The sequence below is a fragment of the Micromesistius poutassou genome (assembly GCF_964030765.1).
Source record: "Micromesistius poutassou genome assembly, chromosome: 7".
Classification (NCBI taxonomy): domain Eukaryota; kingdom Metazoa; phylum Chordata; class Actinopteri; order Gadiformes; family Gadidae; genus Micromesistius; species Micromesistius poutassou.
In genome coordinates, this window is record NC_140277.1 from 5,661,639 (window position 1) to 5,685,554 (window position 23,916).

Here is a 23,916-nt window from a genome sequence, read left to right on the forward strand (position 1 = left end):
TACGCAGTGAGTGAGCGTCACATGCTAGCCAGCTGTCTGAATATGGGCCATGTGTTATCATAGGAGAGGGTTTCTCGGCCAGACTGGACAATGTTACTATGTTACTATGTTAGCTTCATCAAAGTCTGTTTCAGGAGAACCCAGATTTAAGTCAAATGATTTAACTGTTGAACAAATCTGTTACACTTGAGTCACTTAAGCTGATTAAGTCAAGTCCAATCAAGATTTATTACAATTTTTTTAATTCCATTATTTACAAATATATAAACAGAATTAAATATCAACATGAGCACAATACTTGTGTGATCAACTTTTCATTTAAGAATTAAAAATAAGACATTACAGATATTCTATATTGTTCTTGTTATCTGTGCATAGAACATATACTGTGCTTAATATTACATAATATCCTCTGCTTCAAAGCCCTGATTGCACAGCATCGTTTCAGGGATTCACATTTTAATGTACCCAATATAAAACAATATAATAATATAAAAGCCCTCATTGGACAACACACGCATACACCCACACAAAACACACCCACACACACGCACACAAAACACACGCACACGCACACAAAACACACGCACACGATCCTGAGGTTCTGAGAACACTGATATTGTGATGATTAGCGGGGAGGTATCTCCTCTCGCTCGGCGCGTGGCGAGAATAGGGGGGGGGGAGGGGGGAGTTTGATAAGGGCAGACGGATCAGAGAGTCTTCATCCTCTCACGAGCAGATCCAGGTGAAGACCCTCCCCCACGCGTCCCCGGCCAACAGGGTGGCGTGGCTCCTGCATCAAGTTAATTATAACCACAATAATGATCATCATAATGACCACAATCACCATCATAATCATTACAGTCTTTCAAAACATTTTAAACAACCGTTCAAACTGAATTATTTAAGTCACTCAAATTCACAGGAAAAATGGAAAATGAATAAAAAATACTAAGATAAAACCTTTTTATTCCCGGCAGAGAAATTCAAGAGCAAAAGAGTTAAAACAGGAACGGAAAATCAATGGAATATTAGCAATATATATATATCTTTGCAAAAAATATATATGAACGACTTCATTAATGAACAACTATCAAATAACACAGTAAAATAACATGGATCACACCGAGATCAGTCTTTGCCTTGGCTTGATGAATTCACCTTAATGTGCCTGCCTCTGCCTCTCTTGTTATGTTATATGCCTCTTCCATCAGCAGATCTAACTAAGTATTAGTATAAGTATAAGTATTAGGAGCGAGTGATGATGCGTGTACCTGGACATGGCCAGGGCGGTGATGGCCGGGTTGGGTTTGTTTCGGCGTCTCGTCAGAGTCTGACTGCGGTTGAGCTCGCGACACAGCACCAGATGTCTGCTCCAGCCGCCTCTCTGGCCCGGGCAACACACTGGGGAACCAAGAACAGAGCTTAGGGACTTAGGGACACACTCACACACACACATAGAGAATCACACAGACACAGCTGCACACAGACACAGACAGAAGTACACCCAGACACGAACACACACATCCACTTCTGTCACAGATTAGCATTTCAAGTCGGCAGACGTCAAATGTGACCCCTGCCCCGTTACAGAGGCAAAAGTTTCCCCTACCCCCGGAAACGCTCCACAATTATGCCAATTAAACGTGTTTATCAGTTGGTCAGCCCGCCAGTTTAAGAGAGAAAAATCCTTCCAATATACAGGCGGCGGTGTTGCGCAAACCACGCGTCCCAATGTAATTTGCCAAGTGTAATACTCTGGTGAGGTGACGTGGGGCTGTAACCAATGTATGCCAAATTGGATCTGGGTATTATTGCTTTCTAAATTACACACACACACACACACACACACACACACACACACAAGTGCACACTTGCACACACACACACACACACACACACACACACAAGTGCACAATCGCAAACACACACACGTCAGCAGAATTACTCATCAGTGTTTACTGCCTCTATGTTTAATAACTTTATAACAGCATAATTCCTGCTAGCCCTAATGCTAGCGAGGGATGTTGCAAGCATTAAAAAGATCCATCTAGCACCGCCACAACAACAACAACTAAAAGTCGTCAGAGACGGCCAAAGAACAAACCTCCCGTGTTGATATACTTAGCGCTTCTAAATAAACCCAATGACACAGTGATGGATTATGGATTTCACGTAAAAACACGGCCCCCTTTTATTAAAAAACAGCTTTCCCCATCTAGTATGAATGCACTATTGTTAACTACAAAAACAATAAATGAAACACGTGTATGCTGCGCGTGCGCACGTGTGTGTGTGTGTGTGTGTCCAGGCGGGTGGCGGTGCGTGCACCACGAGGCTGTGTGTGCTGGGCTGGGTATTACCGGCTCCATCCGTCTGCGGAGGGTGGAGGTCTGGCCCCGGGCACACACACGCCTCACCAGGACCCGGTAATTGTGTTGTTGTGTATTCTGTCCTCCACATCTGTATGAGGGACACACAACAGCAAGTAGGGAAATTAAGATATAGCACAACACGCCTGATCATGCACACACACGTGGACATGTGAGCCCACACACACACACACACACACACACACACACACACACACACACACACACACACACACACACACACACACACACACACACACACACACACACACACACAATACATCTCAAGTTAATAATATAGACAATAATGCCGTTTGTAAGCATTTCGTGTTTGACGCATAGGTGCATACTTATTTTATGATATAAACTGTGGTGTTGCACGCAGGTGCATGCACACGCGCACACACACATGTGCACGCACACACACACACACACACACACACTGCATGAGTGCACACATTCATATCTCCACAATCCATACGCTGCTATTTATATCTCGTTGGACATTCAAACTGGGACCTGAAAGACTAATACAAATATAATGAGGTCAGTGTTCGGACGCGGTGGCACCGATCTCTGCTGAGAGGGGAAATGGATTCGTTCAGCAAAAACAGGATCCAGGACAAACTTAACAACCTCCTCCTAAGACAACCAAGGGGCCTTGCCAAGCACACACACTCACACAGAGAGAGACACACACACACACGCACACGCACACACACACACACACACACACGCGCGCGCACCCGCACAACGCCATCGGCGCTGCCTGTGATGACGGCGTTCCGGGCGTCCCACTCCTGTCTCTGCGTGAAGCCCACACACAGGATGTCCCCCAGGGGCCGGCAGGACGTGTCCACGTGGGACAGCAGCTGGCCCTGCATGGTCCACAGGTAGAGCACCGCCCCGGCGCAGGAGGCTATCTCCCCCTGGAGGGGGGGGGGGGGGGGGGGGACACGGGCGGGCGTGAGTGGATGTATGCATTTGGCTGCAGATTGACGTGGGGTTTGATTCATTGACACGCGCCAATACACACGCAACCACACAACCCCTTGATGCGCTTGTGAAATGATTCAATATTTTTTTAAATCATATCACAATTATTGTCGTCATCGTCGCAATCAGAAGCAAGATAGGTGGAGTGTGATGGAGAAAGAGAGAGAGACAAAGACATGGAGCGCAGTAAGAGTATAAGAGAGAGACCGAGAGCGAGGGAGTGAAGATAGAGTGAGAGAAGGAGAGAGCGTACAAATAACATAGAAAAAGAATAATAGAGAGAGAAAAGGAAAGCTATAAGAGACGACAGGAGAGAGAAGAGTGTGCGAGAAGTGAGTGACGACTGAGTGGAAGACAAGCGGTAGAGCGAGCATGAGCCTGATAGAGGGAGCAAGCGGTAGAGAGAGCACGAGCCCAAGAGAGGGAGCGAGCGGTAGAGAGAGCATGAGCCTGATGGAGGGAGCGAGCGGTAGAGAGAGCACGAGCACGCGCGAGAGAGAGCGAGCGGTAGAGAGAGCACGAGCCCAAGAAGAGGGAGCGAGCGGTAGAGAGGGCGTGAGGGAGCGAGGGCGGGGCTCACCGTGAGCTCGTTGATGGCGAGCGCCGAGACGGCGGCGGCGTGGCCCGCCAGCTGGGCCACGTAGCCCAGCTCCGCCAGGTCCCACAGGATGGCGGTGCGGTCGCGGGACCCGCTGACGATCACCCCGTAGCCCCGCGACACGGCCAGACACGTGACCGCAGCCGTGTGGCCGTACAGAGGCTGCACACCAACGCAGAGAGTGTAGAGTGATGAGGTGTGAACACACACACGCACACACACACACGCACGTGCGTGCGTGCCTGCTGAAGCTTCTTGTGAGAGAGTTTGTCCACACACACGTACAGCTCAAATGTACTTGCTTAGGCATCATACAAGTTTGTACACACACATACACACACACTCCAAGTCAAAGTCTTTTGTAAATTGAATTGTCCACACACACACACACACACGCGCGCAAAGAGAGAGACCCACCTGCCGCAGCTTCATGTGTGTGAGCTTGTCCCTGGCGAGCCCCAGGTCCCACACACACACCACCGTGCTGGTTCCCGCGGTGACCAGCGTGCCGGGGTCAGGGCAGGCGGCACAAAGCGTCTCCCCCCAGTCACACAGACGTTCACACACTGCAAAGGTCTGGAGAGAGGCACACACACACACACACACACACACACACACACACACACACACACACACACACACACACACACACACACAGTCATAAGAACGATCTGTCTCTATCTGTCTGGGAATAATTCGGGATGCATTGATGTGAAAATGTCATTATCGACGACATTATCGGTGCTGCAATTGATAAGCTACTGTACGACAATACCAATATTATTATTTAAAAAAAATCTCCTAATGAGACGATGTCGTTGTGATGCCAACAAACAGTTCCCCTTTCCCCACATAAACACAGAGAAAAAAAAACAGGAATATTCTGTATTAACCTCGTAAAGTTTCCACACCATCTACCAAGAGGACGTTGCATACGGATACCTCCTGATGCACGTCGTTGTGACGTACGTGCACACTGCCCCGACCCTAGTCCCAGCAGGGTACCCCTCTGAGTGGGAACCGTCCTAACCCTCGTTACGGAGCCCCGTGCCCCAGTGCACCTTATCCGTGGCGTAGTTGCCGAAGGCGCAGCTGTTGTCGGGGAAGCCCCAGCTGAAGCAGCAGCTCCAGAGAGGACACACCAGCAGGCGCTTCCTGTCCAGCACCAGCACCTCCTTCTCCAGACACACCATCTGCCCTACTGGGCCCTTCTGCAACTCTGCGGACGGGGACTAAAGTCAAACATATATACACTAATGTACAGATGATACAGAGTGCCGCTAAAGTTTTTGTGCGTTTTGTGCATTGTTGTGGATTTGTCATGTAAAAAGGGGGGAATTAGGAATTCGGCCATTAAAAAAGTTGCGGTGTGAAAAAGCTTTGTGAAGCGAAGAGATGAAGAGCCGTAGAGGCGGGACGGGTGGGGGTGGGGGGGGGGGGAGTGTGTCCTCATTCCCCCTTCACACCGCCTGAATAAACTTACCTGCTCAAATAGAAGTAATTGCTCTTCAAAAGCATCACGTTAAAGTGTTTGGAAGCTCGGCCCAGAGAAACTTGGGAGGAGGAGGATTTCATTAAATTGACCACCAAAAAATGGCAATTAAACAGAGATCCCCCCCACACACACACACACACACACACACACACACACACACACACACACACACACACACACACACACACACACACACACACACACACACACACACACACACACACAGACGTGGCCTTAGGGGACACTAACATTCTGGACAGCAGAATTGTGTGTCTGTGTGTGTGTGTGTTTGTGTGTGTACAGTATGTGCATGTTTGTGTGCGAGACTGTAATTGCACCTGTAATTGACCTATTCACGCAGAAAAGGGACAGAAATCATTATGTCCCCATCGCTGCCGCAGCCTCTACTCCCCGCCACCACACCCCCTTTCCTATTCATCTCCATCTGCTTATTGATCAGATCAGACAGTCAAAAGATTTAATAGGAAATGTAATATGCAGGAATCTCTCCCCGAGCATGCACAGATTCATCACCTCTCGCTCAGTGGGTCTTCAGGGATATTGAGATTATTAAGTAGAGCTCAGCGCGCCAGTCATCTCCATATTGTACTGTGTTCCATAACACCCAGCACACACACACACACACACACCTCCACCTAAACCCTTACATTAAATTCATGTGTGGACAAATTCAGTGTCCCGTTTTTAAATGGCTCCCGGAAGACTTGAAGAACGACATTTGTATATTTTCGTGTGTGTGTGTGTGTGTGTGTGTGTGTGTGTGTGTGTGTGTGTGTGTGTGTGTGTGTGTGTGTGTGTGTGTGTGTGTGTGTGTGTGTGTGTGTGTGTGTGTGTGTGTGTGTGTGTGTGTGTGTGCATGCCTATGTATGTGTGTGTGTGTGAGAGTAATGTCATTTGTTTGAAATAGAACACTTACTAAAATACTATAAAAAAGAAAAAAGAGACTGACCCTAATGGATTCGACTGAATTTGCACCAAAACTCTCTCAGCAAGGGAAAGCCCCTTCATTAGGCAATACGCTGTTGTAATTCACTTTAATTAGACCGGCCCTTTTTAAAAAAAGGTTGTTTTAATTTCCAGACCCCTGTGTGTGTGCGTACGTGTGTGCGTACGTGTGTGCGTACGTGTGTGCGTACGTGTGTGCGTACGTGTGTGCGTACGTGTGTGCGTACGTGTGTGCGTACGTGTGTGCGCGCTGCTGTATACCCTCCCCCCGTCGTCTTGTTTACCTTTGAACGGCTGGGCGGGGGTCTTGAGCTTCTCGGGGCTGAAGAAGAAGGGAGGCGGGTGGGCCGGCGGAGACGTCTCCTTCTTGGACACGCAGCGGGGCGGGTGGGGCTTGCTGAAGAGCTGGGGAGGTTGAGGGATGACTTACAGTATTTACCATTGAGGCGTTTGGCAGACGCTCTGGTCCACAGCACCCCAGTGATTACAGACACGTGTCCTTCAGGAGCACGGCGGGGTTAGGCTGCATGAAGGCAGGCTGACGACACAGAGGATCGAACCCCTGCACCTCTTGGATTTTAATTCAGCAAAATGAGTGTGACCCCAAATTGCAACAAATCGATTTAACCCCATCAAGTAGTGGAATAAAAAAGTATCATAAAATGCCTCATCAAACGTCTATACGTCTTGTACATTGTGACGTCACTCCCCCACTTCAGAAGAATAGTATATTATAGCATAGTATAGTATCGTGTATATATATATTGACGTTGATTTAGGATTTCAGAATACTACAACTCTCTCAGAATCACAAAAAGTGTCGCCTACAAAAAAATCCCATGATGCATTCTGATGTACAAACCCTATAGCTGATAGGTCAGCGATCTCTGTATCAGCGGACCCAACCATCAACTACATGTCCCACAGACTGTAGACAGACAGTGGCCCCCCTCCCACAGGCTGAACGAGAGGCCTCCTCTACCTGCTTGGGCACCTGGCCGAAGTTACTGACGTATCCCAGCATGGTGCTCTTGACGACGGGATCCAGCGGGGCCTCCTGCCCCCTGGTCCTCCGCTGGGCGTAGAAGTAAGGGTGGAAGGTGTTGAGGCTCTCCACTGCCGCCGGGCCCTGCTGACGGTGGCCGAAGATCAGGTCGATCCACAGGTGGAGGTGGGCGCTGACGTAGTCGCTCTCCAACGCCTGGGGCGGGGTGGGAGACAAGAGGCCGAGAGAAAGAGACAAGAGAGATAGTGAGTGACACAAGAGTGAGAGAAGATGGGGAGAGAAGATGAGAGAGAGAGAGAGCGAAAGCGAGAGAGAGAGAGAGAGAGAGAGAGAGAGAGAGAGAGAGAGAGAGAGAGAGAGAGAGAGAGAGAGAGAGAGAGAGAGAGAGAGAGAGAGAGAGAGCTGAGGCCGCTGCCACTCCAATCACTGTTTGAAGTTCAACTCGAACCCCTTCCATCAGCTGCATATAGTTTGAAACCAGCGCTCCATCTGTTATTAAAACCGAGATACGTAAACCATAACTCATGGAAAAAAAAAAGAACAGAAACAGGAAAAAAATGAAGAACTTTTCGTGTGAGCACACGTAGCCACCGATCCCGTTATTGTCGGCAGTGTATGATCTCGTGGCCAAAAGTCCATTTAAAAAAGTCCTGGGGGGCTGGAAGTTTAGGCAGCTGTGTTATGAGCTTACACCTGCATGTTTGAATCAAAGAATCATTTGGGGAGGTAAGTGAAGGAAAAGTGGCCATTATAACCGCTACTATCCTTAAGCCCGACCTTAATAACTTCATACTCAAATAACACAAAGATTAGGAGGAATAAAACCCAAGCAACAACAACATATTGGGCTCATAACTGGTGCATATTGTCCTGTGTTAATCTGCGTATGAGAGAGACGGAGAGAAAAAAGTTGAAAAGGGCTAATTTTGTGATAACGGGTGGTGGTATGAGTAGTTCAGTAGATTACAGACTGATAACCAATATAAGAGCCCAGGGTGGCACAGAACACACAAATAACATAAGCCTGGTTCTGATATGAGAACCAAACAAGCAATCAAAAAGACACAAAAAGACAATTACACAACACGTGTGTGTGTGTGTGTGTGTGTGTGTGTGTGTGTGTGTGTATGTGTATAGGGGGGGTATTTATAACAAAAGGACAACATTGAGCTTGTTAAACCAGAAACCGAAGAAAATAAATCGAGTTGCCTTTCCCTTGTCTTGAATGGTCTTGTTGTTCTCTCAGCAACAACTGGCAGCTAAAGCACGGACGTACAAACCCTCTCCCTTGACTTCCAGACGAGCTCCCCGTTCTCTATAGAGACAGTCAGTGGCTCTGAGAAGCTAATTCTCCCGTTGCAAGTCAGAGCGAGGTCCCTTTCAAAGAGGTCATGAATAGGCTTGATTTGGTACCCATAACCAGGGTGTATACAGGCTGTCTGTGACTGGGGGAGGGGGGGTGGGCTGCTGTCTCAACAGGGCGGAGACAAGCCTGTCTGTCTGGTGGTCATTACTATGCGTTGAGTCCGAGCCACAGTGTTGGGTGGTGTTGGGTGGTGTTGGTGGGTGTTGGGTGGTGTTGGTGGGTGTTGGGTGGGGTACAGACCTCTCGGTGGGCCCTGATGAACTCGTGGGGGTCGTCTTTAGCCCACGGGGGCAACACCACGTCTCCCAGAGCAGTGCCGTCCTCCATGCAGCCTGTAAACACACACACACACACACACACAGTAGACAGACAGACAGACACAAACACACAGACACAAACACACAGACAGACAGATACAGCATACATCCAATCACAGACACAGACACACACAAACAAACAGACTTACTTTATTACTTACTAATTATTATAACTCATTCCATTGACAGCTTTGTTAAACAGTTAACTTCTAAAATCCAACATTTATTATTTTGTGAATGTGTGTGTGTGTGTGTGTGTGTGTGTGTGTGTGTGTGTGTGTGTGTGTGTGTGTGTGTGTGTGTGTGTGTGTGTGTGCGTGTGTAGCGTCTGACCCAGCTGGATGTTGTTGGAGTTGGTCAGGAAGTCTGGCAGGTAGTAGAACTCTGGGATAAGCTCCCGGACGTCACCCATGTTGTCCTGGGAGGCCGACTCCCACTCCCAACGCACGCTGTGGAACATCCGCTCCGGGATGTCCAACCCTCCCTGGGGACCACACATCACCATCATCATCATCATCATCAACATCATCAACATCATCGTCACCATCAACATCATCATCATCGTCACCATCAACATCACCATCATCATCATCGTCACCATCAACATCATCATCATCATCATCATCGTCACCATCAACATCACCATCATCATCATCATCGTCATCATCAACGTCACCATCATCATCACATCATGATCATCATCACCATGGAGAGCCCAAAGACGGCATCATAAACATTCATCCAGTGGCGTCTAGCAACAGTGTGTCGCCATCTTTAGTCTTTTTACGCCTTTTAGTTTATGCATATTATGTAAGGAAGGCATATTTGTCCTGTGTTGCAAAGAAGCATTTCATCTTTCGCACCCAAAAAACAATGTATAATCCACGACGGAAATCTCATGAGGGAGAATGTAATTTGGGAGTAAAACAATTACCTCAATGAATGGAAATACTATATATACACAGAGTAGATTCTGTTAAGAGATGCAAATCTGGTTATGGATATTACTGCGTTCCCCTTTCTATGCTTCTGAGAAGGAAAAGACACGGGAATCGCAAAACTAACACAGTTATTGCTTTATTCTGACTATCAAATATGCATGCTTTTTTATTATAATCAATTGGATAGTGGATTGCAAATTGGTAACTTCTGCAAGATGATTCTTTTAAACGCTTTATATGCATCTCTTAATTATTTGCATAGATATTGAAATCCCTCTTTAATTCAGTTTTCTTCCCAAAACTATATTAGGTTTTATTATTATAATGATTACATTCAACAACAAAAAGACCTATTGATCAGTTTGTGTAGCTACTTGGACACGTATGTCGTTGAGTGTGGTTGAGTGTGGTTGAGTGTGGTTGCGTGTGTGTGTGTGTGTGTGTGTGTGTGTGTGTGTGTGTGTGTGTGTGTGTGTGTGTGTGTGTGTGTGTGTGTGTGTGCATGTGGGAGCCTCTGTACATTAAATATATTTGCTTTAAATTGAGATTACACCAATGGTTGTCAATACATATTCCCTCTTGCTTTTTGCTTTTTAAAGACAAATCTAATATGTATAAAGATCTGTACCAAAATTAAAATATCAAGTTAATACTGCTGGTAGCATTCAGTAGAGTAGAAATGCTGTGATATTATTAGAAAGAAAAACAATTAAAAGCAAGTGCGAAAACAAAAGTTATTGTCGTAAAAAAAAATAGGTCAGTAAGGCAGAAAGTGCTTAGGGGCATTTTTTATCTTTAGTTTTCCTTTTGGTCACACCCACTGTGGTCACTCCCCAGCCACAAAATGGCCTCTAACTGCCAGCGCTGCCGACTAAAAAAAGCTAGCTACACACCACAAGTCCAATGCAGCATTGACAAAAAAGCCTGTCTGGTTCAGGAAACAAAAACAATAATTAAAAACAATAGAAAAACACTTATCCCTTCGACTGTTTGTCAGTTTGGTCACGGAGCGTGTCGTGTTCACTGCCTCACCTGAAGGGTTTGGAAGGTGTTGGAGAACGGCTCCATCCTGACAAGGAAGGAGGCCACGATGATGGCCGAGGAGTAGTGGGTGCAGTAGTGGCAGCGGGCCAACAGATCACCTTTGTCCTCTATATAAAAGATTGAAGGAGGGTATATGACAGGAGGGTCCGGAAACTCACTGTAAATATAAAAGTGTGAATATTGTACAAAGTCATGAAAGCAAGTGTCTGAGAGTAGAGGGTATACCATTGCTGTTCTCCATTTCTTCGTATCTCTGGACAAACATCTCCCGCCTCTTCTCTGTCTGGGCTCCCATTGGCTTGGACAGATCACGGAATGTCGCCGGGTTGGAGAGATCGAGAGTCTTTTGAGGCCAGGAAGACAAAAATAAAGAGATTCATCGATTTCTGCATTAATGGTGGGGAATTCTGCAGTTTAGTACACAGCTATCAGTCAGTCAGTTCCATTGTATTTGTTTAGGTCTTAATCACAGTCCAAATCTCAAAGGGTTTCACAGGCCCACATTACAAGGCCCCTCTAGTCCATAAGCCCTTTAATTGCCAATTAAGCTTGCATGCGTTTTAACATCGTGGAAGGGCTGTGTTGGCGTATACGTGCGGTGGTTTCACAGGGTTTCCTGGATGGATCTCCTCTGCTGTGGGGCTGATTGGAGGAGGTGGTGGGGCTCACCTCTGACAGGTAGTCAGCTAGGACCCAGGGGAAGACCGGGTACTGCATCATGTCGTTGTAGGTCCTTCCAGCCAGCGTGTTCAGATGCATCAGGTACTCAAAGTTACTGATGTCCCCTCTCTGGTGGAGGGGCCGCAAACAAACATTGAAAACAGTTAAAACATTTTTTTTAAAGCTGCAGTTAATTAGGTGGCCAGCTACTGACAATACGGCTGTGGAATGATGTTTGAAATTTCAGTGAGAAAAAAAGCAATATAAATAGGGGTATTTTAGAAGGGTATTTTACCTGCCATTTTAGCATTTCCTTCTTTCTGACCGCAGGGCTTTTCCTGGTGCAAACCCAAACATTTTAATTAGCAGGAGTAAATGTGTTCACTTGTTCTGCATTTAAATGCTAAATTAAAATACCACAAGTGATTCACTATAAAAAAAATGTTAGACACAAAACACAAACAAATAGGCCTACAAATAATTAAAAAATTTACAGAAGGAAATAGCAGAATAAAATGCCATGTCCACGCATGCAAACAAAAAGGAAAAAATGAATCAGTAAAACAAACAGAAAGGGATTCGAACAAAACAAAATGCCATGTCCATGTTTTGACTGTTGGGTTGCATAGCAACCAGTCCTGGAATGCTGGGTTTCATGGGTTTGCATCCAGCCACTCAGACCAGAGCAGAGCAGAGGTGAAGTGAAAAAGTTCAGGGAATCCATGTGGTGTGTACACAGCTGGGAGAACCGTTACAGCGGCAGCGAGGAGGCTCCAGCGTCAAGAGGCTCCCGCATGACTCGCAGGCAGGGACACCACAGATTAAAGCCCATGGCGCCATCTATAGGCTGCATGGGGAAACAGTTGGATGCCGTCGATGTCATCTCTGTCATGGAAATACGTTCGGAAAAGGAGGGACTATAGTTTCTCGTGAACAGATGACAATTTTTTTGATCCCTCATTTACATTCCGTAAATTTCGGGAAATTTATAATGATTAAAAAATAATTATTTATAGTTATTTGTAAGTCGATTTTACCTTTACGTTTCCCAACCAATCAGAATATTTGTTTAGGTAACGTTAAATAATTAAAATAAAGGACAGTAAAAATGCACCCCAACCCCAAAAAAATATATAGCTTTATTTCCCTATTCAAATGTAAACAAAAATGTTCCTTCCTAGAATAGCAATGCATTTTCATTTCATTACACGTTTTACTAATGAAAGAACTATCTAAACTTATTTAATATAAATTAAGAAGAGATTGCTGCTGAAATCTCCTTGTTCCCCTCTCTGTGGGCCGGTAACTTGGCAATTAAGTTCTGGCACCAAGCACACCAGTTGCTAAGTAACAGTCTTAAACAAGAGCAAGCTTGGCTGCCCCTGTTTGGAAGGAGTTCTACTTGCGGGAAAGTGCTAGATTAAAGCAGCTTGTTACAACTCCTGCATTTTGCGGTGAACTTAAAACAATAAAAGCCACTGTTAGTTAAAAGGTGGACGCAGAGATAGCCAATAAGAACCGGTTTAAAATGCTGACCGAATGCTATTTTTTCCTTGGCCTAAGGAAAAGCCGGAGTCGACTTTGAAACAACAGTGTTTGGCATAATGTGCTGAGCGATTCTGTCCAGAATGGCCTAAACAGAATGGCCTAAACCTCACGGAAACTGAAGCCACTGCCAGGTTAAAAACAAGGAAGGTAACAAGCTTTTGGATCACAATATCAACAGAAGAGTGACAAGTAAGTAAAAAATGTACTTAAATTAATGATCAAATATCTACCAAATCATCCAGACCCTAACTGATAAGAAGTCCTTTGATTTGTTTTAGATCGAGGTGAAAGTAATACTAGGAGACACAACATGACCAAATATAATTCAACATAAAACAGCCAGATGTTGCCCTGAAAATTGCCCTGACACATTCATAGACTACACCTGGAAACTATATGGGTCTCGTGAAGTGTATCCAATTTCTAACCCCAATAACTCCCAACCAAATTATTTTGTAAAACTACACTAAATCAATCATTGTATTTGGCTCAGTGTATGTTATCTAATTGCGGGTAATAATTCCATGCAATAGTTTTCTATAGGAGGTTATAATGGGAACAAGCGGCAGCGGATAACCTCTCTCATCCCCGGGATGATGAATGAGGCGAGAGAGGGCCTTGGGGTGTAGAACACACACACACACACACACACACACACACACACACACACACACACACACACACACACACACACACACACACACACACACACACACACACACACACACACACACACACACACACACACACACACCTTGCTCTTTGAGACTGGAAAGAGGAGAGGGGGACCGGCTCTCGTCACACACTCGTGCGTATCATTTATCAAAGTCCTTATTTGACTCGTTTCAGGCTCACGCGCTACAGCCAAACAAACGCATGTAGGTGAACCGGCTGGCAGGCAGAGGTGCTGTCGGAGCGAGAGAAGGAGAGGGATAGACACACATACGCTCGGGTGGGTTGAGAGAGAGAGCCAGAGAGAGAAGGTGTGAGAGAGTGAAGGAGAGAGACACATACCCTTGCGGTTGCTTGAGAGACAAAGAGAGAGAGATAGAGAGGGAGAAAGAGAGATAGAGAGAAAGGGAGAGAGAGATAGAGAGAGGAGAGAGAGGGAGAGAGACAAACAGCTCAGTCAGTTGACTGGCGAGGCAGCAGCAGCATCAGCACTCATTTGTTTAGTGTTTTCCTGCTGTACTTCCCTGCGTTTCCACTCTCTCCTATTGTTCCCCGGCATTAGCCTTAATTAGAGAGCCATGCTCTTAAATACCCCCATGGGCAACACTGGGTGAGCAGGCAGGGGTAGAGACAACACACACCCACACACACATTCATATGAACATACACACAGAAAAAACAATACACTATTGAAGCCCCCATTCCCCAGAGAGAACACTTTCCCCTTATGCCTTAGGCCATACATGATCCCTTGTATCTGTGTAAATAACATCTCTCACACACACACACACACACACACACACACACACACACACACACACACACACACACACACACACACACACACACACACACACACACACACACACACACACACACACACACACACACACACACACTGATGTTCAATATTAGTCCATTGCGGTGAAGATTACATAAATTACCCTGAATCAGCCTCTGGTGGGCTATTGTCAGAGAAAGGTGCGCTGCTGGGTGGGAAGTGGTAAATCACAGCTGCCCTGTGTGTCTCCCTGCAGCATGGGGGTCAAGCGCACCGTGGCCAAGGGGAAGACGGTGACCTTGAAGATGGCCAAGCAGGCGCTGAAGGTCACGGCAGAGGGCCGCCGGAGGGTGGACCTCAGTAACCTGGGCATCGCCACGTTCCCCAAGTGCCTCCTCAAGATGGCCGACGTGGACGAGCTGGACCTGAGCCGCAACCTGCTGCAGACGCTTCCGGAGTGCGTCGGTGACCTGACGTCGCTCAGCCGACTGGACCTGCACAGCAACAAGCTGGAGGCTCTGCCAGAGTCCCTGGGCCAGCTGGTGGGGCTGACCCACCTCAACGTCTCCAACAACCAGCTGAGGTCCGGGGGGCTGCCCGCCGCCCTGGGCGCGCTCACCTGCCTGCAGAGCCTCAATCTGGGGCTGAACCGCCTGGACCGCCTGCCCCCTAGCCTGGCCGCCCTGACCGCCCTGCAGGACGTGGGGCTGTTTGACAACCTCTTCACCGAGCTGCCCGAGTTCCTCGCGGGCGTCGTGAGGCTGAACGCCAAGCGGAACCCGTGTTCGCACGGCCGCGGGGACGGGGCCGGCGGCGGGGCGCCGGAGACCAGGGCCAGGGCGCTGTACCTGGCCCCGGAGAGCAGCCTGTGTAAGGCCTGTCGCCACCGTTGCAAGCAGGAGAGGGACCCGAACAAGAGGAACACGAGAGGGGACGGAAGAGGTGTGTCGGCGGAGAAGAGGAATAGGATCTACTCGGGGCTGATCACGCCCAACTCGGTCGCCGCGGCCAATCAGGATGCGTGGAGGATGAGAGGGTGACAGAAGCTCTGACAGACCCAAGAGTCTGTAACTTTCTGTCCTTTTTAAAATGGTACTGACGTGACAATGATGGTCACCCAATTATGTAATAGGGCTCTCCTCGACACATTTACATGTTAACTGGTCACTTGCCACACATTACTTTTATGTGTTTTAAAGAAAAGGAAAAATAAAAAAATAAAAAAAAACAATTGTAAGCATATTGCTGCTTTTTTAATTATGTTGTTTTATAATGACATCATAATGTACCTGGCGTTGGCGATGACCTCAGCTATCCCCTGGCCTTTTAATGACGGCACGACTAAACACAACCTGCAAAGAGATAGAGCGAGATAGAGTGAGAGCGAGAGAGAGAGAGAGAGAGAGAAGACAGTATTCAGGGGCGGGGGACTCATGGTGAGATTAGCCGTCATAAAACAATAAGGGTTATACGTAAGGGTACGTTTTAGTACCTTTTATACGCGGATACGTGATCTCGGTTCAGGAAGACCAGGAAGGCAGAGTGTCCGTCCCTGATGAGGATCTCCAGAGCGTTGCCCTGAGGACGAGACACGGGGGTGAAACCCACTCTGATGATCTGCTAATGCAATTGGACTGTGCCACTCTACGTGTATCGGTGCATCTGGCAGGGCGGGGAGCTGTGTCATGGGGTCAGACCTCCAGGAGGTAGTGCATGAAGCGGGCGTCCTTCACGTCGGCGTAGGGCCAGCGCCGGCAGCTCCCCGGCGGAGGCTCCCCACTGAGCATGGTGGAGATGAAGGAATCTTTTACACTGAGGGGGAGGGAGAGAGAGAGAGAGAGTGGGAGAGGGAGAGAGAAATATAATATAGAATGGTTACAAATATTATTATTATTAGGATGAGGGTCAGGAGATTGTCATCCTAGAACCAAAAGGTTCTGGGTTCAATCCAGAACGCTTTTGGTAAAATTCACCTGCACGCATTTTAGCCAAATGATTAAATAGGTCAATGGTCAATTATGGCGGTATCCCACACGTTACATGGTGTTACACTTCCTCCGTGCTCCGCATCAGCATGCCGGCGGCTCCAGGGCCGTACCTGCTGGGGTGGTGCTTCCTGCAGCAGACGTCCCCTGCTGGGCCCAGGGTGAAGGACTCACACAGGTACATGCTCTCCTTCCCAAAGAGCAGCACGCCCTCTGTGAGCCTGTGGCCACTCACCACCAACACACAGTGCTTGGCCTTCACCTAGCCGGGGGAGAAGACACACACACACACACACACACACACACACACACACACACACACACACACACACACACACACACACACACACACACACACACACACACACACACACACACACACACACACACACACACACACACACAGTGAGAGAGGGAGGGCGAGAGGGACCCTGTATGTACACATCAGCAGGATTCTCTCGCGGGACCAGCGTGGCAGCGATGGCACTCGGGGTTGATTGATCATTTTAATCACATATTCTAATCATTATTAAATAGACACCGTTGAACAATTCATTATCTGGGGCTGATTGATGGAGAATAATCGAAAACCTACGACCCCCCCCCCCCCCCCCACTACAAACCCCCCCCCCTTCTCTTTCTCCTGTTCCTGACGGCCCAGAAAAAAAAAAATAAATAAATAAAATAAACCTGGGTGCCGTCCAGACGTTGGGTGCCAAAACGGACACGTGAGTCTCTGCTGAACAGCTGACACACGCTGATCCTGTATGGCTGACTCCATTGTCCCCCCGCTCCCCCCCTTCACAATGAGCATGTGCACCTGGCTGCACCCCTCTGCTGCCCTTACCACCCCCCCCAGACTCGACCCCATGTGTTCCCTCTGAGGGGGGGTAGGATCCCCAAAAATACTAAACAAAACCATATGGGGTCTCAACACCCCCCCCCCACCCCACCCCGCAGGGCAACACACAATTTATACTAATCTAATCAGAGCCACACCACCCTTCGCCGGCCGCAGAGTGGCTCAGTCGAGCTGAGAGGAGAGGGGTCTGGCCGTTATTAAGGGAATTAATCACTGCCTCGCACACAATGGGAAACCCGCTAAGTGATCTGAACCTCTTGTCTGAAGGGGAGAGGCGGAGGGGTAGGTGGGGTAGGGACGGGGACGGGGACGTGTGACTGATACCATGTGATGTAACGCATTGTGGAGAAAAAAGAAGAGCTCTACGAATCCAGACGGACACGTGAACCAAACACTCAAAATGCACCCCCGGGCTACAGAAACATTTAAAATCCGATATTAAATTATTTTTTTCCTCCCGCCCCAAAAAATGACAAATGATGTGGTTATTATGTTATTTTTATTAATAGATGGATTAAATGCATACAGCAGCGGTGGCCATCTCCTTATCTCTCCACCTCCCCGGGGCTGGTGCTGGCCAGAGAGGCGGATATCAGTCTGAGGGTGATTTAGCTGATGATGGGAAGAAGGAGATGAGGAGAGACGAAGACTCTTATTGACTCCGAGCCTAATGTCAGCCCATTGATTTCTCCCCACACACATTACCATCATAATCACACTATCGGCGCCGGAGAGCTAATTATGCGTGGGTGTTTTACTACTACTGTGTGTGTGTGTGTGTGTGTCTGGTGTGTGTGTGTGTGTGTGTGTGTGTCTGGTGTGTGTGTGTGTGTGTGTGTGCGCGAGATTGTGTGTGTGCGTCTGTGTGTGTGTGCGCGTGCGTGTGTACATTTTTCAGTGCTAATGACTGTGTTCATTTGACAGAGCGCTCAGCAGGACACCTCCGCTGAACCGCTACGAAGGCAACAGGATAGAAAGCGCTCACGCATCACGCCGCCTCGCTTAGCGAGCGCCGGGCTACGGTGTTGCGTCGCCTCCTACTGTTTTTATTAATACTTCTGTCAGTAACATTAAAAGCCGCGGCTGGTTGCCTTGTGCGATGCGGAGAAGGGGGGGAGAGAGAGAGAGAGAGAGAGAGAGAGAGAGAGAGAGAGAGAGAGAGAGAGAGAGAGAGAGAGAGAGAGAGAGAGAGAGAGAGAGAGAGAGAGAGAGAGAGAGAGACTCCGTCAACACGTGTTCTCCGTGCACAATGCGCGCCGCTAGCCAAGAGAGGAAGCTGCTGCTGCTGCTGCTACGCTCACCCGCGGCTAGCGCACACCGCTAATGAGGAAAGATGAGCTCACGATGGCAGCACTGGGAGATACGAACACCCCCCCCCAAAGAGCCACCAAGGCCGAACTATGGGCTAGGTCGGTCTTGGCGCTTTGGTGTTATGGCTTTGTTGGTTGTTGTTATTTGAGTCCTGAGTACACCAATTCAAACTCCCAGTGTTTTTGGGCTGATTGTGAATGTCGTAAAAAAAAAACGACATGGGGCTGTGATGTAACCGTAATGTCAAGCATGTTGAAATGATTTCACCGTCCTCGCTTTCTCAACTTCTTTTCACTAGGTCGTTAAGACGGAATGTGTCAGGGTTCAAACGTGTGCTGTGCTCCCAGACAAGACAACATGTTTGGAGGCCTAATAATTTGACCCGATCAACTGATTGGTGTCCAAAAGTGTTGTGCAGCCTGGGTTAAACCCCCCCCCCCCTCACCTCCTCTCCAGAGTCCAGCTCCTGCAGGACGGTGTGCATGTCGGCGCAGGCGTGTGTGAGGGAGCAGGGCGATGCGTCGCACGTCTCCGCCGAGTCCCCGGCCGCGGTGGGCGTCTCGGTCAGCGAGGGGAAGAAGGTCAGGTGGTCGGGGTCATGGCCTGCCTCCTCCTCTGGATCCGCCGCGCCCTCCAACAGGATCCTGGTCTCTGGATGACCAGGAGCAGAGCAGAGACATGTGTTCCTCCGAGCCACTCCACTTTGCATTGAGGGCTTGGATGGAGGGCAGTGGTGTGAACTGGTGGTTTACTGAATATTTACCTAACGCAGATTCCGGTCCGTTTTGGTTCTCTTCAGCCAATCGGGAGTTTGAGTGAAGACGATTAGTCCCTGGCACCTGTCATTAAAATGTGTCACATGGTATTAACGTATAGAGAGTGGTGCTGCACACTTTAAATGTTATGCAGTAAGTGTTGAACATTAGAAAGGCCATGATTCACTCAAATGATGTGGTTCCACAATGCTCATAATACTAATATTAAGTCGTACTTAGTTGTAGTACTTAGTTGTGTAGCATCTTATCTTAGCTATCATTGTTGTGTACGGGGAATGGGTTAACCTAGCGACGGTTAGTGCTTTGCACTTGGTTCTATGAACATCCTTACTGCACCGACAGAGATATATTGTTTCACCCTCTTCTGACAACTGTACATATTGTAAGTCGCTTTGGATAAAAACACCAAATGCCCTTAATGTAAATGTGAATATAAAGGAGCTCCTGAGGATGCTCCTTTAATGCCACAACATTCTCACTCCAGTCAGTTTCTAATAAGTCCCCACCCGCTTGGAGCGTCTCTGGGCCATCCTGCGGATGCGCGGCCGGGTGCGGTTGGGCCCCTCGGCCTCGTCCTGCACCCAGCCCCTGTTCAGCAGCACCCCGGGGCCCGGCCCGAAGAGGCCCCTCTCCCGGAGCAGCTCCTCCTCCACCTGGAGCCACCTGGAGCTGGTGCGCTCCCACTCGCTGGCGCACAGCTGGACAGCAGGGAGCCGGCATTGTGGCGGGGACAGAGATGGAGACAAGGACGGGGTGGTTGTGGTTGTCATATCAAGTGGTTTTATCTCTTTCACTCAATCTGAAGTGGAATTCAGAGCAATCATTATGATGGACTTTCACTAGGAGAATAGTATGAATCTATATAATGTAATAATAATAAAAATACGATATTAACTAGTATGAACATTTTTATCACGTTATGCTCTCTTTTTAGTGTTTTTGCTGTGTATTGGTTTTATGTCCAACCTGTTTGTAGTTGGCCTCCATGCTCTCAAACATGCTGTGGCCCCTCAGTTGGTGAGACTCCATGCAGGACATGAACTCCTATGGAAGAGACAAAAAAAAATGGTTGGTCCAAAATGAAAAGATGGGGCAAACCTTGACCCTCTCACCCCTCTGCTGGCAAAACATTCACTCACACACACACACACACACACACACACACACACACACACACACACACACACACACACACACACACACACACACACACACACACACACACACACACACACACCAACCTACAGATGCACACGCACACACAGACCCACACCCCTACACACCCACACACAACACCGGCCATCATATTCCCTGACGGTATTGTTTTCCTCCTCATATGATTACAATACGTTTGTACACAATTACATCTGCTCTAAATTGCATTCACTGGGCAAAATAAGCTATTGGCTACACTCACACAATAACCCTGTCCGGAAATGCAATCATTTGTCTGTTCTGATCCGATTAACATAAACATTAATATCACTGAGGTAAGCCGCAGTTGAGGGCAAGGTGTGCGAGGAGCGAGGTGTGTGTGTATGTGATAAGAGAATGTGCCCGAGTGTGCGCGTGTGTGTGTGTGTGTGTGTGTGTGTGTGAGTGTGTGTGTGTGTCCGTGTCCTATTGATTAAAAATGAAATAAATAAATAAACAAGGCGGTGGTTGACACTGCAGGATGCGAACGTTGAGCGCACACACCGGGCTCATACCGGGCACGTTTACAGCTTCATTAAGCCGATCATCACAGCAGTCCTCACTCAGAGACTAGTCAAACACCATGCGGCCCGTCTTACGGCTGACCCAGGAAACACGCCTAATTGACTGGAATCGGGCTGCCGCTGATTCCGTTTATAGACGTGATTCCTTTTTTATTTACAGATGCTAATGATGTGTTTTGGGGGTTACAAGATAATAAATATAAAGTAACTGAATTTAAGGGGGGGGGGGGGGTAAAATGATTCAGAAGCAGAAATGGCTTGAGGCCAACGTGATGTGGGTTTGAGTGAATCTGTGCGAGAGGGAAACAAAAGTTGACCGTAGAAACTTCTGGAGAACCCTTTGGAGAGTGAAATCTGTTTCCCCTCGACGCCTGGCTGCTCGTCGAAATGACAAGTTACGTTGAGCAGGAGAAAACAAACAGCACAGAGTAATTTGAGAGTGGTGGGGGGGGTTACGGGAAAATAGTTCAGACAGAAGAGAATAAGAAATAATGACGTTTGCAGGATCGGCGTTGCGACAGATAAGACAAAGTCGTCTGCGGCAGCGTCATCCTGCTCCTCCTAATTTCATTCCTTCATTTAGGAAAAACATAAGTAATATATAGCATTAATTACCCCGTTTAGCAGATAGGAGCCCCATTGTCTTCCCTTTTCAACAGCGCATTAAATACACAACTCATCTCTTCGCCGTCTGCAATTACCATCAGAACATCACACTCATTTCCATTTTAATGACTTCCCAACCGCGCGCCACCTTTGATGATAAGGCAACATAATGTCAACTTCATTCTGGGCTGGCAGTGAATGTGTAATGAACTTAACGTGATCATTAGTGCTGTTAATTATCTTTCTAATATGAGGACACAGATATGATTATGCAAACGGTATTGGGCTGATGAAATAAATCTGGGGGAAGCATCGCGGCGGATGCTGTGCTGCGGCGGTGGAGTCGGTCTATTCGTCTCCATCTACTTCACGTTCATTACCTACGAGGCTGGGGCTTTGGCTGCTGCCTGTTGGCCCACCGTCTGATCCCAGACCCACCAGGTTTAAGCAGTGCCGTGTGACGCATCATCGGTACACTGGTACCCGAGACCCGTCTTGTCCTCATTTGACTTGCGAGATTAGGGGATGATTTGAAAATATTAATTATGTGTTGTGTAACTTTCTTTTTTTTTCTCAGAGTCTATACTAAATGAAAATTCTGGCCTAACCAACCAATTCTGACTAACCAACTAGACGTGCACAGGGACTTTGTATATTGAGCAAGTTCAACTCCTGGGAGAGAACAGAGCTTGTTCCGAGGTCTTAGAAAAGCTAAAACCGTCGTATCCCTCTCGCTCTCTCGGTTTGCGTTTCAGACAGGAGAAGAAGAGGAAGAAGAAGAGGAAGAGGAAGAAGAAGAAGAAAAAGAAGGAAACCATTCATCACCCTCACCGAGAGCCTGTCAAATACTGATATGATAAAGAACAACATCAAATGAATCATGTTTTCATCAGATTGGTACCACTGTAATTGCCAACTTGATTTCTAGAGTGCAGCGGGCGACACACACACACACACACACACACACACACACACACACACACACACACACACACACACACACACACACACACACACACACACACACACACACACACACACACACACACACACACCAAGAGAGTCCCCACACTTTGTGGAGGGTGAGACAGACACACAGCCGTGGTAATTTCATGCCTGTGTGCCTGAGTAATATGTCCCCGCACCCTGCTCCAGATGGCTCAACGTCTTAAGCGTTGTGGGGGAACTAATGATGTGGGCCACGTGTTCCGGGTGGGAGGGGGGGGGAGAAAAACAACAATAAACGCATCTTTAACCTTCAGCAGCAAACAGTGTGCTGTAGCAGGGCGGGACTCTTTTTTTTTCCCTTTTCCTCTCGTACTGGATGGGCCCAACAGATATCAATTACTCTGCCCACTCAGGGGCAATCGTCTGTGATAATCCAAATCCATTTAAAGAAATAATCAAACAGCCCTACGAGGGACTGGGTAGCCTGCAGGGCACACAATGTACACACACTCACACAAACACAAACACACACACACACACACACACACACGACAATGACAACAAACAGGGTGACTTTGGGAGGAAACGCTGGGAGCCACTGGGAAGGGGGGTGTGGGAGGACGTAATGACCTCGCACTGCATCAAGGGGAAAACTAGTGTGCAACATCTGCACAAGTTGTTGCGTGCCCGGTCCCCGTAAAACAACCATACACACACAAGCATTCAAACACAGACACACACACACTCACAAACACACGTGCGTGTGCGCGTTTGTGTGTGTTGGCCTGCGTGTATTACCTGTACCGAGGCCGCCTCTCGGCCCAGCAGGCCCAGCACGGAGCGGACGGCGGTGCTGATCAGCCCCTGCTTCTTCTGGTGGCCGCTGGTCAGCTTCCTCCTCTCAGAATCTAACATTGAAACAAACCTCCACCGTTAAACGTTTAACAC

The 23,916-nt window shown here is 47.9% G+C and overlaps 2 protein-coding genes across 2 annotated transcripts in view; one reads left to right on the forward strand and one right to left on the reverse strand.

Annotated features, from left to right (window-relative positions):
• Window positions 1-214: 214 nt before the first annotated feature.
• Window positions 215-23,916, reverse strand: part of wdfy4 (WDFY family member 4) — a 49,234-nt gene continuing 25,532 nt past the window's right edge. Inside the window, exons 41-64 of the mRNA XM_084470577.1 lie at window positions 23,767-23,876; window positions 20,663-20,740; window positions 20,203-20,394; window positions 19,684-19,759; window positions 19,366-19,571; window positions 16,861-17,009; window positions 16,460-16,574; window positions 16,255-16,340; window positions 16,052-16,114; window positions 12,057-12,099; window positions 11,771-11,890; window positions 11,327-11,444; window positions 11,090-11,208; window positions 9,450-9,600; window positions 9,040-9,131; window positions 7,410-7,628; window positions 6,712-6,832; window positions 5,028-5,185; window positions 4,384-4,542; window positions 3,949-4,128; window positions 3,119-3,301; window positions 2,364-2,463; window positions 1,275-1,404; window positions 215-793 (exon numbers count right to left, since the gene is read on the reverse strand). Of these exons, the coding sequence (XP_084326703.1) occupies window positions 730-793; window positions 1,275-1,404; window positions 2,364-2,463; window positions 3,119-3,301; window positions 3,949-4,128; window positions 4,384-4,542; window positions 5,028-5,185; window positions 6,712-6,832; window positions 7,410-7,628; window positions 9,040-9,131; window positions 9,450-9,600; window positions 11,090-11,208; window positions 11,327-11,444; window positions 11,771-11,890; window positions 12,057-12,099; window positions 16,052-16,114; window positions 16,255-16,340; window positions 16,460-16,574; window positions 16,861-17,009; window positions 19,366-19,571; window positions 19,684-19,759; window positions 20,203-20,394; window positions 20,663-20,740; window positions 23,767-23,876 (3,032 nt within the window). The 3' untranslated portion in view covers window positions 215-729. The remainder of the gene's footprint in view (window positions 794-1,274; window positions 1,405-2,363; window positions 2,464-3,118; window positions 3,302-3,948; window positions 4,129-4,383; window positions 4,543-5,027; window positions 5,186-6,711; window positions 6,833-7,409; window positions 7,629-9,039; window positions 9,132-9,449; window positions 9,601-11,089; window positions 11,209-11,326; window positions 11,445-11,770; window positions 11,891-12,056; window positions 12,100-16,051; window positions 16,115-16,254; window positions 16,341-16,459; window positions 16,575-16,860; window positions 17,010-19,365; window positions 19,572-19,683; window positions 19,760-20,202; window positions 20,395-20,662; window positions 20,741-23,766; window positions 23,877-23,916) is intronic.
• Window positions 14,107-16,032, forward strand: lrrc18a (leucine rich repeat containing 18a). The gene has a single exon (XM_084470578.1). It carries the CDS (start codon window positions 15,020-15,022, stop codon window positions 15,800-15,802), a length of 783 nt encoding a protein of 260 aa, XP_084326704.1. The 5' UTR covers window positions 14,107-15,019; the 3' UTR covers window positions 15,803-16,032.

What these genes read in the sequence shown, in the direction of transcription:
- lrrc18a (XM_084470578.1), top strand. Translation starts at nt 15,020, where the DNA reads ATGGGGGTCAAGCGCACCGTGGCCAAGGGGAAGACGGTGACCTTGAAG.